Below are 14545 nucleotides of genomic sequence, written 5' to 3'. Positions count from 1 at the left end.
ATACTTAGATGCTAAATATCTAAACTGTATTCTTAAATTCATTCACCTAAATTTGGGTGATTGCTGCTTATGCACTATATGTGTCTTATGACTAAAACCAAACCTTGAATTTGTGGATATTCTAAACACTATACCCAGATGTACAAACACTCTTTCCTCAACCTGTATACTATATAATTTTAACATTAGCTTTCATAAAATGTTTAAATATGGCACTGAGGGTGTGAAATTTTTCACACCCCTGAGTGACCTAGTGAGGTCAGTCTGATTTTTAAGTGTAGACCAGGCCTAAGACACAGAAACAGAGGCAAATCCTGACGCACTTACAGTGGGGAAGGGTGAGGTAGGGGCAGGGCCGGTGCAAGGAAGTTTCGCACCCTTGATGAAACTTCCACCTTGTGCTCCCCCACCAGTCCTGCGGTAGCTCCCCCCCCCCCCCCAGGCGCACCCCCCGTGGCAGCTCCCCGCAGCTCTAAGGCACACACCCCCCGCGGAGCCCTGCGGCAGCTCCCCACCCCAGCTCACCTCTGCTCCGCCTCCTCCCCGAGCACGCCGCCCCTGCTCTAATTCTCCTCCCAGGCTTGCGGCGCCAAACAGCTGATTGGCGCTGCAAGCCTGGGAGGTGGGAGAAGTGGAGGGGAGGAACGCTGTAAAAAAAAAAATTGGGGGCACTGCTTTTTGGTGCCCCCAAATCTTGGCACCCTAGGCAACCACCTAGTTCGCCTTAATGGTAGCACGGGCCCTGGGTAGGGGGTCTACTTAGGATAGCAACATCCTCACCCCCAGCAGGCGGAACCAGCCTGCCTACCTACCTGCCATGCTCTGGAAATGACTGGGGTAGGGCGGCCAAAGCACAGCCCGAGAGCCCCGCACCCCACCACAGGTATGATATGTAACCGCCGGCGAAGGCCATTGCTCCGACCGAGGGCGAGGACCAGCTCCACCCAAGCAGTGGCAATAAGAGGTCCCGGCCCAGCTAACGCTCAAAGCTGCCCCACCCTGGATCGGGCTGCAATGGCTCCGGTGGGGCCAACCCCGTGGATGTCCGCTCGGGGCCGCGCAACAGCCGGGAGCCCCATGGCCTTTTCCTCACGAGCCCGTCTCCCGGCCGGTGGCCCCTCAGTGGGCGGCCCGGAGCTGGGCAGCTGCCGGAACCCTTCTAGGAGACCTGGGCTAGGCCAGCCCCGGGCCGAGGGGGCACTCACTGCAGCAGACAGTCGTACAGCCGCCGGGCCGCCTGGTGCCAGTGGGAGCCCATTCCCCGCCCTGCCGGCCTCTCAGTCAGTCAGGGCAAGCGAAACGAAGCGAACTACGCGCCTTCCCGCCCCTCTGAGGTCACGGCCCCTCCAGCCGGGACTACACCCAGCACAGCCCGGGATCAGAAAACACTATTTTTAATGTATTGAGCTCTAACAATTCGTTGCGCGTTATTTTTGTCATGTTATCATCATCATTTTATTTAAAAAAACGTTATAGGATAATTTTTGTCAGGTCCGCCTCGGAATCCATCCGCCAAAAAATAGTGCCCAGGCTCGGGAGGGATGGGAAGCCTGGGAGGTCGTGGTATGAGACTATCTCCACAACCTCAATCGGAGGGAGGGAGGGAGGGTGGGTGGAAAATTAGAGGACCCGCTTTCTTGCCGTCTCCTGGCAGGTTTGGGAGGGATCGGTTAGGGAAGGGTGCGGTGGAGGGTTACATATAGGGAGACGGTAGTAATAGGTCCTTCCTTTTCCGGTTGGGGCCGTGGCGGAGTGAGGAGCGAGAACCAGCGGCTCCTCTGCCAGCATGGTGAGGCGCGGCCTATGGGGCTGGGCTGTGGGGTGGCAGGTCGATAAAGGGGTGCCGGGGAATGGGGCGAGCAGTAAGCCAAGGAGGGGGGAACGCGAATCGGTGGGCAGAGCCGGGCCGCCTGCGGGCGGAGGGCACCGGCCGCGGGGCAGTCGGCCGCCATTTTGGAGTCGTCAGCGTTCGGCCTGCCGCGTGGTGCCGGCATGGGGGAGCGTAGTAGGCCTGGGCGGGAGGGAAGACGGAATCTGGCGGAGCAGGCCGGTGTGCGATGCGGGAATGGAAACGGGCTTGGCTCCCGCGGGACGGGCCACGGCTGAGATCCCGTAGCTCGTGGTTCAGCTCTGGGCCCCGCCTGAGAATCTCATTTTATTGACGGGGGGGCGAGAATGGGGATGGGTCTAGCCTGACTCTCGGCTTAATCCGCTTCCCGCCTGTTCCTTTTTTAAAGCATGGAAGGGTTGGATATAGGGTTGTTAAAATGGACCATGCGGGGCCGTGCCCTCTCCCCGTCCCAGTTCCTTACCTTCCACCCAGAAAAAAATATAGGTTTTGAAAAACGCTTGGGGTGAAATCATGTTACAACTTCCCACGTAGTAGCATGAGGCAAGAACCTGGTTTGAACAGCCTGTAGTTCCATGTATGCTGCCAGCCCAGCCTACAGATTTAGCTGATGGAGGTCGTAGTTGCTGCCATGATGTAGTAATCAGTGTTGGAAATTAGTGTAATGGACTCTTTCATTATTAGGAATTTTTGCAATATATAGTATGTATCATAGTTGTTAGCTAACTGCTCATATGAGCAAAACTGGGGAAGAAGGGAGGGAGAAACCTTTAGTATTGCCACACAGTGTTAGTGACTTGAAGGAGAGCTCTCTGTAGCTTGAAACCTTGGGGTTTTTTTCACAACAGAAGTTGGTTGGAATGAAAAATATTTCCTCCCTCACAACGTTAATGGCAGATCACACCATTTTGTTAAGGCCAGGAGTTTGTTTCCAAAATATTGGTTATATATATATATGAGGTCCTTATTAGGCATTGGAGGGGAAAACAGTTTTACATCATTGCTGAAGCTGAACTGTGTTGACTTCTCCCAAGTGTGTGTGTGACTACTCGTACAGTGTTACAAAGTTGTTTGGTATAAGTATAAATGGAAATAGTTATTGCTGTGATGATATAATTTGCGTCTTATCCAGTGTTCAGTGACAGTTGCCTGCTGTCAGCATGCTGGCGCTGTTGAACTGAAGACACTTGACCCTGAGCAATATTTTAAACACCTTTTGAATCTGAACCACTCAACTTGTTGGTGCTGAAGAAAACTCTTGTCTTTTTCAGGCTTGTACTCGTCCATTAATATCTGTGTACTCCGAAAAGGGGGAGGTATCAGGCAAAAATGTCACCATGCCTGCTATATTTAAAGCTCCTATTCGCCCTGATATCGTGAACTTCGTTCATACCAATTTGCGCAAGAACAATAGACAACCCTATGCTGTCAGTGAACTTGCAGGTATGATTTGTGTATAGAATTTGAATAGGTTCATTTAGATCAGGATTATTGTTTTATTACGTTAATATATAATACTTGCCAACTTACTGTATACATGCCACTTACATTATTTTAATTTTAGCTCTAATACTACTAGGACTTACTTTACATAGTACCTTACAACCAGAAGGACTCAGAACTGCAGCTACCTCTGGTGTGGAACCAGAAATGAACACTGCAGAAAATATCTTAGTCAATTAGAACCACAAGGGGAATTTTTGCTAGGCGAAATCAGTAAACAACCCTGTTATGAGTAGTGCCATAAAACAGTGGTTCTCAAGCTTTCCAGACTTCTGTACCCCTTTCAGGAGTCTGAAGCCCAAGTCCCACCGCCCAGGGCTGAGGCATGTAACTTAGCTTTGCGGGGCTCTCTGGCATAGAGCTCCAGGCAGTTGCCCTGCTTGCCACCCTCTAACACCAGCCCTGCACTTGCAACCCTCCTTAAATCCATCCCATGCCGCCGCCACCGGGGCTCAGGACTCCCAGGTTGAGAAACACTGATCTAGATGAGTTGATGTATCCCCCATGGATACGCGTACCCCTGGTTGAGAACCGCTGCCATAGAATACCGGATTGCCATTGGTGGTTAGGTCATTATCTCAGTTTTACATTCTATTTAAGAGACAACGTACTTGATCATGGTCTGATACAGGGAGGGCTGATGCTACAAGTTTTCCTCTGAAGTTTCCCATCCAAGTACTTAAACAGGCATAAGGTGTGAAAATCTGTATGTTTACAGTGTCCATCTTAAAGTTAAGTAAACTTTGTAATTTACATTCACATTTTGATAGTGTAATGGTATAGTCCCAGTTATTGTCTCTGTCCAAATTTGTGTTCAAGCTTCAAAATCTGTCTTAATTTAACTACATAGAAATGATGAGATTCCACTTCATTGGTCCGTGTTTCTGAACTATATGATATCAGTGGAAGTTCTGATTCTCTTGAATTCTTTATTCTTATGACTTAGAAAAAATAGATTGTTTCACTTTCTCTGGACTTTTACTGATGAATTAAAAAAAAATTTGTTTCAGGACATCAGACCAGTGCTGAATCTTGGGGTACTGGAAGAGCTGTTGCTCGTATTCCCCGAGTGCGAGGTGGTGGAACTCATCGCTCTGGCCAAGGTGCTTTTGGAAATGTATCCTTTTGATTTTGATTGTAACTATTGAGTCGGTGTAAAATTGAACTTTTTGAGGGACGGGGGGAGCAGAAATCTTCTGATTTAATTACCAGGATTATCTAAATGCTAAATGTGAAGGTTCTTCCTCTTTCTACATGTACTGTAGATTGGACTGCATCATCAAAAGTTCAAAAGTCTATAGTAATATGAGGGCTACAGATCCACTTGTCTGGATTCAAATGTATTTTAATGTACAAAACAATTAACTGATAACCATGAGGAATCTGTTAGTCTTCAAAGTGCCACCGGACTCCTCGTTGTTACCATGAGGAAAGATCTTTAGTTCTTCTAATTTTTGAGATACACATTGCTGTCTGTTTAGCTTGCCATGATGTCGTAATTTGCGTCTTACTCTGTATTCAGTGACAGTTGCCTGCTGTCAGTGAGCTGGTACAGATGGTTGACGAACAGCTAATGCTGAGCAAGGCTTTAAAAGGTCTTGTTCTGTAAAAACATTTGAAAAGCTTTATTCTTAACTATGGATGCACAGATGTGTCGCGGAGGCCGTATGTTTGCCCCAACCAAGACTTGGCGACGTTGGCACCGCAGAGTAAATACAACTCAAAAACGGTATGCCATCTGTTCTGCTCTGGCAGCTTCTGCTCTCCCAGCACTGGTTATGTCTAAAGGTGGGTATGTTGAAAATTCCAGAATGCTTGCTCTTTACTGCTGCACAGCATGCCAACAGCTCATTATTGTATTGCCATGGGGTAATTTAGTTTACTCCGAAGAAGTTGAGTGTTGTACAGTATTACAGTACAACTTTTTTAATGGTATCCACTTCATGTCAAGTGTTTCAAATAAAAGGAGCATATATGTTGAGTAAAGCTGAACAAACAGTACATCGAGATTATACAGAACAGAATGGAAACAGCCTGTCGTTGATGTGAATCTTGCCCTGGTAGTTTATGGTAGTCAGTTGCAGAAATACCAGTTTTGAGTCACATTCCAGATCACCACTATGATTGTTACTCTTATTAGAGGCCCAAGACAAGTTGAACTAACCTCAGCCCTAGAAGTAGTCCCTATAGGTGTGATTTGAGGGGACACCAGTGGGGTGAAGTTTGCATTACTGCTTTTGCTATACATGTTCATTATTACATTGAGATTTGTGTGGGCAAAAAAGAATAGATAACTTATAATCAAATTCTCATAAAATACTTATCAGGCCACCGCATTGAAGAGGTCCCAGAACTTCCTCTGGTAGTTGAGGACAAAGTTGAGGGTTACAAGAAAACCAAAGAAGCTGTTCTGCTTCTGAAGAAGCTTAAAGCATGGAATGACATTAAAAAGGTGAGTTGTTTACCGTCAGTACAAGTAAACCTTTTACAAATCCCCATTAAAACATTGCTCATGCCAGACTGCAGCTCAGTAAATTAATATGTTGGCTCTAAAGTCTTCATTTGCTATAATTTAATTAGTAAATAATATAAACTTTGATGTTTGCTTTTATATACTCTATTCATATCTTGACTTCACTTTGCTAAAAATTAAATACTTGACAAACTATAGTAGGTTCAAAGCAAATTATAGCCGATCAATGAAAATTGCTCTTTCACTATGCTGCTTCACGTCTCTGCCCACTTCCTTCTAAGACTCTTCATTTCAGTGTTGCATAGAAAAGCATTTTAATAGCCTGATTTATCTCCAGAATGATGAACTTTTCACTGGTCCGTGTTTCAGATGAACAGTGATGATGGTGAAAATCTGACTTCTTGATTGTGCTACTTCTTAATAGTCAGAATTGTACTGTTTGGATTTCTAGATGTGTTCTTTCTGCATAGGTTTATGCCTCTCAGCGTATGCGTGCTGGGAAGGGTAAAATGAGGAATCGCCGTCGCATCCAGCGCAGGGGACCCTGCATTATCTATAATGAGGACAATGGCATCATCAAGGCTTTTAGAAATATCCCAGGTAACTTTGAATTACTGAACAAATGGCAGTATATCTATTATCGGGAGGCTCTGATCTTCTGTTTGGATGAGAGTACCTAGAATGATGAGATTCCACTTCATTGGTCCGTGTTTCTGAAACGCATGATTTTGTGGAAGTTCTGACTACTATTTGAATTCAGTGAATGTATATACAGTAAAAGCTTTTGTTATCTGTCATGTAGGTTATCTTATGACACTACCTATCACTATGGGCAGCGCTTAGCATACACCCAGATCACTAAAAATACACTTAACGCTAAAACTGTACTGAACATAATTTAATCTTTGATTCAGAAGGCACTTCAGGGTCTTGCAGTGCCTCAGGGTCATCATTATCAACATCAGTTACCATTGTAGATGTAGAAGGTGGAGGAGATTGGGCTGAATCTGTAATGACCCTATGACACACCCTGGAAGCTGCTTTTTTAATAAATCCCTGATATCAGCTTGCTAGCTTGTTTTCTGCCTCTTTTGCATAAAAGTAGAGTGCAGAATGTGCAATTGCATAACCTGGGCAGTATACTAGTCCCAGTTACTATATTGAAGATTTGTATTGGGAGATATCAGAAATGCTGGTTAATAGAGCTTTCCAGTTGGTGAAGTGCCAGATAACACAGTTTTTACTGTATCTCTGAAAGAATCTGTTTAGTACGTTCAAGGGCATGGTTAGAGATCTTTTTCATTTATTTGACAAAACGTTCATATGGAGCAGAAAGATAACTTGCTGTTACTGATACATTCTCCATTTTTTTTGTTCTTTCAAATATTGTAAAATTAAATTTCATACTTTGTTTTGTAATCTTGATGCCTGTATATCTTTGTAGTATAAAGTCTTTAAAACTAGTAAACCCATACTTGCTTTTTGTGGATTGAACTGCTCTGATTTTGCTATTGTATCAAGTGAAATACAAATACTGTGATCTTGTCTCATTTTAGGAATTACTCTTCTCAATGTAAACAAGCTGAATCTTTTGAGACTTGCTCCAGGTGGCCATGTTGGGCGTTTCTGCATTTGGACTGAAAGTGCCTTCCGCAAGCTGGATGAGTTGTATGGTACCTGGCGCAAACCTGCTACCCTAAAGAGTGACTATAAGTATGTATATCTAGAATCTGACTTGGCTAAAAATTTCGGTAAGACAGTTCTGACAAGTGATATGGTATTAGTCAACACAAAAGTTCTGTAAATTTTCGTTTAGTGGTAAGATTAGTCTTAACTAAGGATGTAAGGTTTCCTAAATAGCTGGCTCTTCATAAAATTGAGTACAGATTAAATATCCCCACCTAATTTTGATTCTAAATGTTTGTGTTTTGTGTAGCCTACCAATGCATAAGATGACCAATACAGACCTTGGAAGAATCTTAAAAAGCCAGGAGATCCAGAAGGCCCTGCGTGCACCAAAGTAATTATTTTTATCTAATTACAAAGTACAAGGGTTTATTTGAACACTTATTCAACTTTTTGGGATGAGAGGGTGTAGGACACTCAACATGGCAAACCAGAATGTTCTTATCCTTTCAATTTCTTGGTTTAAAATCTATTTATTTGAAGAATTTGACTTTATGTAGATTAATTCAGGGTACATGGTCAAGTGGTTCTAGCTCTAAAAATAAGGTTTTGGCTATAAATTGAATATTTAGAAACACTTCCATATTTTTCAACTATTGCTTAGGAATTTACACATTCTGCAGTGTATTTTCAAACAAAAAAATACAATATTGCTAATATAGGAATACCAGAAAGTGAAACTGGCTAGCCTTCCATTCCATTTTTTCCAAGCTGAATGAAATATGAAATTAATGTGGACAGTCCCTTCCCAGCTGAGTGCCATACATCGTGTAGCATAATCCTTCACTGTTTCCCTGTTTTTCTGACTTTACCTTACCAAACTAAATATACACGGTGTCTGGATGTAAGACCAAAGATGTTATCAGTGTCCTTCAGACACTGTAGTATCCTTAATTTTCAAAAAACTATGTTAAGTCCACTTTTCTGGAAGAAATAATGTATTCCAACTCTTAAACAGTTTTGCATCTCCCTGAAGAACACTAATTGAGAATTGTTTTTACAGTAAAAAGATTCACCGTAGAGTTCTCAAGAAGAATCCTCTGAAGAACCTGAGAGTCATGATAAAACTGAATCCATATGCCAAGACAATGCGACGCAATACTATCCTGCGCCACGCTCAAAATGTGAGACTCAAGTTAGATGTCTAAACTAAGTGTTACTTATTATATATTCTTTGCATGTTTCTGACGACTATCTTTTTTTTTTTTCTCTCTTCCCCCCTCCCCCCCTCCTACAGCACAAAAGCAAACAAGAGAAGAAGTCCAAGGCTGCAGCATAATGCACTCATCAGGCTTATCCACTTAAGTTCAAAAGGCTGTACTGTGGATTTACAACAAATAAATATTCTATTGAGTTGGTGGAGTCTCTTTGTTATTTGTGACCACTACTGCAAATGCTTTGGAGGGAGGGAGGGTGCAGTGAAAGTAAATTAAACCATAGATGAGCAATTAGTTATTTTTAGTGTCCACTGTTATTTATTCTATCAGAAAGCATAATGGGGGATGCAAGTGAAAGGTGCAATTAAAAAAAAAAAAAAGTCTTGCCTTATTGTAAAACTTAAATGTAGCTAAACTTTATTAAAAGGGAACTTGATACCTGGGTTATTGTGGGATCACTGGCTAGGGCTCCCAGAATTACTACTGGAGTTGGTGTTAGTCCCAGTGGGAAACTGTGGAAAGGGAAAGCCCCTAGTGTAGACAATTCCTCGATGATAAGCAGGTTTATTCTAAGGAAGTTTCACTTCAGAGTTGAGCTAAATTTCCCTTTAATATTGAACTATGACCCATGCATGCTATTTTAAACGTTAAAAATCTATAGTAAGGTTCCCATGCCAACACTGACTGCTCCCTGTGACCCATCCAGCTTCTAAAGTATGGAGACTCTCACTACTTGCCAAACAATACAAGATTTTTCTTTGTGTATGAATCAAGCTTGTCAATAATAAATATTTTCCCCATGGAAAACACAAGTTTTTGGTTGAAAGATGAAGTGGTTGAAAGCTTTTTGAAAACCAAAATCAAAGCTTCCCAAAGACACTTTCAATGAAAATATTAATTTCACAGAAATCCAGTTTACAATAAATTGGACTAGCCTTAGTTGTGTATAATACCCAGAGAGTTAGGAAGAACTGATTCTTTCCTGCCTAAAACCTGTTTTTAATATTAAAACAATCTGACCAACTTTGTGGTGTTGACTTGGATCTTTGTCACTAGGGTGCCATGGCAAGTTTGACACTATGCAAGTACTTTTAAGTCATGAAATCTAAACCACTTGCATAGTGTCAAATTTGCCATGGTGCACTAGTGCCACAGACTGTCCCCCCTCACAGTTGTAATATACAGCTTACAAAAAAGTGTAGAGAAGGGAGGGAGGAGAACTGACATGAAGAGTTGAATTGGATGACAAATTCTAAATTGTATTTTTAATGAAGTTTAAGATTGGAGGAATAGACTACAGGACTGGTGGTCAGCAGTGAAAGTAAAGTGAAAAATGGGTGTGGTTGGAGGGATTTAGGGTGCAATTCTGGACAGGAAAAGCATGAGGGAAACCAGGAGTGGATAAAAAGAAGACATAATGAGCTGGCTTACTCTGAGACTGAAGAGGCAGAGTAACCTTTATTCAGAAAGACAACAGTGACAGAATAACCTCATAGTGGAGGTAACGGGTAAAGCAACACTATGTTGAAGTTTGTCTTCTACAAAGGCTAGGAGCAGTACTATGACTCTCTAGATGGAATGAACTTGATACTTGCTTTCTCTTGCTGAGTATATAACATGCAGTTGGTTGTCTTGAATTAACACCCTTTTTATAACTAAGCCTAGAAATAGGATCCTCTGCTCTTAGGGCAAATGTAAAGCAAATGCAACATTGTCAAATTCAAAAATAGCTTCTCAGATTAACCTCTTAAATTCTCACAGTTCTTTGGACAGGGACTAGACATTATGCAAAAGAACTTCAAAATCAGTTTTTAATGGAAACTGGTTAAACAAATCTAAATCTTAGCTATGATAGGCTGAAAAATTTGAAACTTCACTATGTTACTAAGGCTCTAACTTATAAATCTAACATGGGATCATGAAGATTAATGAGTTCAGTTAAGCTGTTGGAACGCTCAAAGCCCTTTGCTGCTGCAGAACCACCTGGGGATATAAACAGAATTTTTAATCCATTACTACTACATTTGAGATGTGGGGATTTCAAGAGCTTACACTTAAATGCCTACCTAGCTAACTTATTCCTTAGTAACTGTGTACATGATCCTGCTAGTTAAGGAGATCTGTAATGGATTGCATCTGAAATCACAGATAAAATGCAAATAGTTTCTGGATCAAAAATAGTGACGGTACCCAGTATGGGAACCCTGCTAGCTTTCAAAGTGCTCAATATGTGTAACAACCACACGGTGGCAGTTGAGAAGTAGAAATCTCCACGCCTGTTTAGTCAACCTACTCCTCTTGCCAAACTAATAAAGTCAAATGTTCCAAGAGTATTTTAGTCTTGGATACTAAAATTGTTTTGGCAATTTTAGAAACTAAGAGCCTAATGAGAATTAGGACCCCATTTACTCTAGAGCTACATAAACATTGTAAAAACAAATTCCTCTCCTAAAGATTCTATAGTGTAATATAAAATGCAGCAAGGGAAGAACAGGATGAGAATAACCCATGCTAATAGACTAGATATATATGCAATTAGCCTTCAACTAGAAGAATATGATAGGTAGTGCATTAGGATTGAGTGTCATTACAGTAGACTGCTTATTTCCCATCTCCCTTGTGCAGGAATGCCATAGCAACTGGTTATGGTTAGTGACTGCAAAATGTTTAAGGATGATATGACATTCATACTATATTAGTTATCCTGTATGCAACACAATTTGGTGTAAAGGATTTGACATTTAGGTCCAGGGCTACTACCTTATTTACCATACACATAAGCTACTGAAAAGCACCCTTAACTTGCACCTGTTCACATTGTGGGTACAACAGTAATTAAATATTTCAAATTCCCTCTAGCTTTTTAGATACAAAAGTTGTCAGGTTTTTTTATTACAAAAATAATTCAACTCTTCCCAAACAAAGGGACCAAATGTTAATTTGTTTAATAAGCTCATTTAATAAAATTTCTGATAAGACTTGGGAAGCTAAAATGGAAAGTGAGACTAGTACTCGTATTTAAAAACAGATCAGTTTTCGGAAAACCTGTTTGCTATTTTTTTTTAATTAAATACATAGATCCTCAGATACGAACACCAGAGTTACAAACTGAGCAGTCAACTATACACCTCATTTGGAACCAGATGTACATAGTCAAGCACCAGCAGAGAGAAAAAAAAGCAAATACAGTACTGTGTTAAATGTAAACTACTAAAAAAAAGAAAGGAAAGTAGCATTTTTCTTCCGTGCAGTAAAGTTTCAAAGTTGTATTAAGTCAGTGTTCAGTTGTAAACTTTTGAAAGAACAGTCATAACGTTTTGTTCAGAGTTACGAACAACCTTCATTCTCAAGGTTTTTGTAACCATGAGGTTCTACTGTACTGTTGTTCCCCTGGGATACTCTTTTTTTAAAACTGAAGCAGAAATGAGAGATGCTGTGTTCTTCCCCAAAACTCTTTGTTGATAGACAGCAAAGCCCAAAATCATGAAAAATAATTAAAATCCACAATGTTTATGAACCAAATGTACAATTTGCCTTTAAGAATTTAAATAATCCTCTCCATTTTAGGATAAAGAGAGGCTGAGTAAAAATTAATCTAACTTTGTACATATTTCCAATTAACAACCAATCACTGGTATGTTAATAGTTTCCTAACATATAGCATATGATAGCTCAGATAGCATGATTTTTTTATTGTAAAGAATGAAATCACAAATCACCTAAATCCTGTGTTTATTTTAATGTCATTTTCTTTTTACCTCCCTGGAATCATTTTTGTTTGGAAATATGATTGGCAAAAGTTACAGAAGGGGGGGGAGATTGCCATTTATGAATACAGCCGTTTACCAAAGCTAGATCCCTGAACAACTTTCAACAGATTACAGCAGTAGGCCCTATAAATCAAGTTAAAGTGGCAGATTTTAATGCATTGAGAAAATAGACAGCTTTTTATAGTCTGGCAAAAAGATACCCTCATCAAAGGTACTGATTTGCAAGTTTATTACTATATCTTATCTAGTATAATTAACTTCCTATAAAAATATTTGATCATTTGTTATTTATACTCATTCCTTTACTGTAGATTTTCCTTCTGTTTTCCCATTTTCTTCCATCACCTTTGTAGAGGTTGGTGCAAAGAGAAGACTGGACCAAGGATTTAAATATACCCTTCCTAAACCATCCTAAACAAGTGACTGAAACCAGTGTGCCTCTTAGCTCTTCTGTTTGCTTCATGCCTTTTTTTTCCAGCCGTTACCAGCTGCCAGACAAAGCGTAGTAAAGTAACATCATCTTCAAGTTTAAAGTATCTGACAAACCTCCATCCATCCCAAATATTAGAGGACTATTCTGAATTGCATGAGTCTGGATTGCATCTTAAATAGCACACAAAATCAAGTTTTTAGCACACAAAATCATTAACTTATTTCAGGAAGGAGTAAGAAACCACTGTGTACACACAGATGGAGTACAATATGGATGTATTTGGAACTGGTACTATAGTTGCACTTTTGCTATAATGTATCAGAGGGGTAGCGGTGTTAGTCTGAATCTGTAAAAAGCAACAGAGGGTCCTGTGGCACCTTTAAGACTAACAGAAGTAGTGGGAGCATAAGCTTTCGTGGGTAAGAACCTCACTTCTTCAGATGCAAGTAATGGAAATTTCCAGAGGCAGGTATAAATCAGTATGGAGATAACGAGGTTAGTTCAATCAGGGAGGGTGAGGTGCTCTGCTAGCAAATGAGGTGTGAACACCAAGGGAGGAGAAACTGCTTCTGTAGTTGGATAGCCATTCACAGTCTTTGTTTAATCCTGATCTGATGGTGTCAAATTTGCAAATGAACTGGAGCTCAGCAGTTTCTCTTTGGAGTCTGGTCCTGAAGTTTTTTTGCTGTAAGATGGCTACCTTTACATCTGCTATTGTGTGGCCAGGGAGGTTGAAGTGTTCTCCTACAGGTTTTTGTATATTGCCATTCCTGATATCTGAAATGAAGGACAGAATGGTTTTGAGGACAAGGCATAGGAGTGGATGGTACCAGAGAGAAATTTGACTTCTGGCTATGCTACAGACTTGTAATTGAAAACAAATCCCTCACTTTCCAAGGCAAGATATTGTTTGTAAATATCTTAATATCCCTGCCTCAAGCTTCTACAATAGTATAACGTGTTTTGATTATCACCAAGACATTTTCAAGCCTTAAAGGAGAGAAACAAAAGCTAAAAAAGCCTCGTTATTCACAGCCTCTTATGTTTTATATCTCTATCCCTTTTTAGCAACATCTGTTCTTTTACAGTCATGAGAGACATTTAAATGGTGAACTTTCAAAGGACTGTTAATTTGACCTTTACAAGAATAGACAGAATCATTTACTCACTAAAATAGTAGACCTATGATTGTGGACAGTGTTTCCATGTTGATCAGACCCTATGTTTTCAAACAGACCTAGGTTATAGTGCGCCTATTCTCCCTGTGAAGCCTGCACTGGCCAGTTGAGGTCAATACACATGATGTAAAATCTTCCTCTTTCCCCCTACCCCATCATTTGGGGTAGGAGTCATCATCCAAGCAGCTACCATCTTTATCTGTTTGAGGCACCTGCTTACTATCTTTGATTCAATCCATCCATTACTTCCTTCGCTCTCCTCTGAGTCTTTCCTCTCCTTCCATGCTCTCCTCACCATATCCCTTTCATTCATCCGGTGTGTGTCTGAACCAGTGAAATTCTGCTTCCCAGATTTTGTCAGCCACATCACGAACTTCGATTTCCATCCTCCTAACCCCTTCATTTGGCAATCTGTCCCAGCCTGTAGCGAAGACATCTACATTTTGAAAACCGGGGGGCGGGGGTGGGAGAGGGGGGCTCTGAACCTCAGTTTAAA

At 41.2% G+C, this 14545-nt stretch overlaps 1 protein-coding gene and 4 non-coding genes across 5 annotated transcripts; all 5 read left to right on the top strand.

The window, feature by feature from the left end:
- Positions 1-1714: 1714 nt before the first annotated feature.
- On the top strand, positions 1715-8869 carry RPL4 (ribosomal protein L4). Its single transcript, XM_065412793.1, has 10 exons — positions 1715-1789; positions 3121-3292; positions 4363-4469; positions 5002-5140; positions 5680-5804; positions 6296-6425; positions 7382-7538; positions 7762-7845; positions 8515-8635; positions 8749-8869. Exons 1-10 carry the CDS (start codon positions 1787-1789, stop codon positions 8788-8790), a joined length of 1080 nt encoding a protein of 359 aa, XP_065268865.1. The 5' UTR covers positions 1715-1786; the 3' UTR covers positions 8791-8869.
- LOC135885220 (small nucleolar RNA SNORD16) lies at positions 2950-3049 on the top strand. Its single transcript, XR_010561735.1, has one exon. It is a non-coding gene; the product is annotated as a small nucleolar RNA SNORD16 (small nucleolar RNA).
- LOC135885217 (small nucleolar RNA SNORD18) lies at positions 4200-4271 on the top strand. The gene has a single exon (XR_010561732.1). It is a non-coding gene; the product is annotated as a small nucleolar RNA SNORD18 (small nucleolar RNA).
- Positions 4836-4935, top strand: LOC135885219 (small nucleolar RNA SNORD16). The gene has a single exon (XR_010561734.1). It is a non-coding gene; the product is annotated as a small nucleolar RNA SNORD16 (small nucleolar RNA).
- Positions 6502-6572, top strand: LOC135885218 (small nucleolar RNA SNORD18). Its single transcript, XR_010561733.1, has one exon. It is a non-coding gene; the product is annotated as a small nucleolar RNA SNORD18 (small nucleolar RNA).
- Positions 8870-14545: the final 5676 nt, after the last annotated feature.

The sequence above is a fragment of the Emys orbicularis genome, chromosome 10, assembly GCF_028017835.1.
Source record: "Emys orbicularis isolate rEmyOrb1 chromosome 10, rEmyOrb1.hap1, whole genome shotgun sequence".
In the NCBI taxonomy this organism is placed as follows: Eukaryota; Metazoa; Chordata; order Testudines; family Emydidae; genus Emys; species Emys orbicularis.
This window is presented reverse-complemented; position numbering and strand designations above follow the sequence as displayed.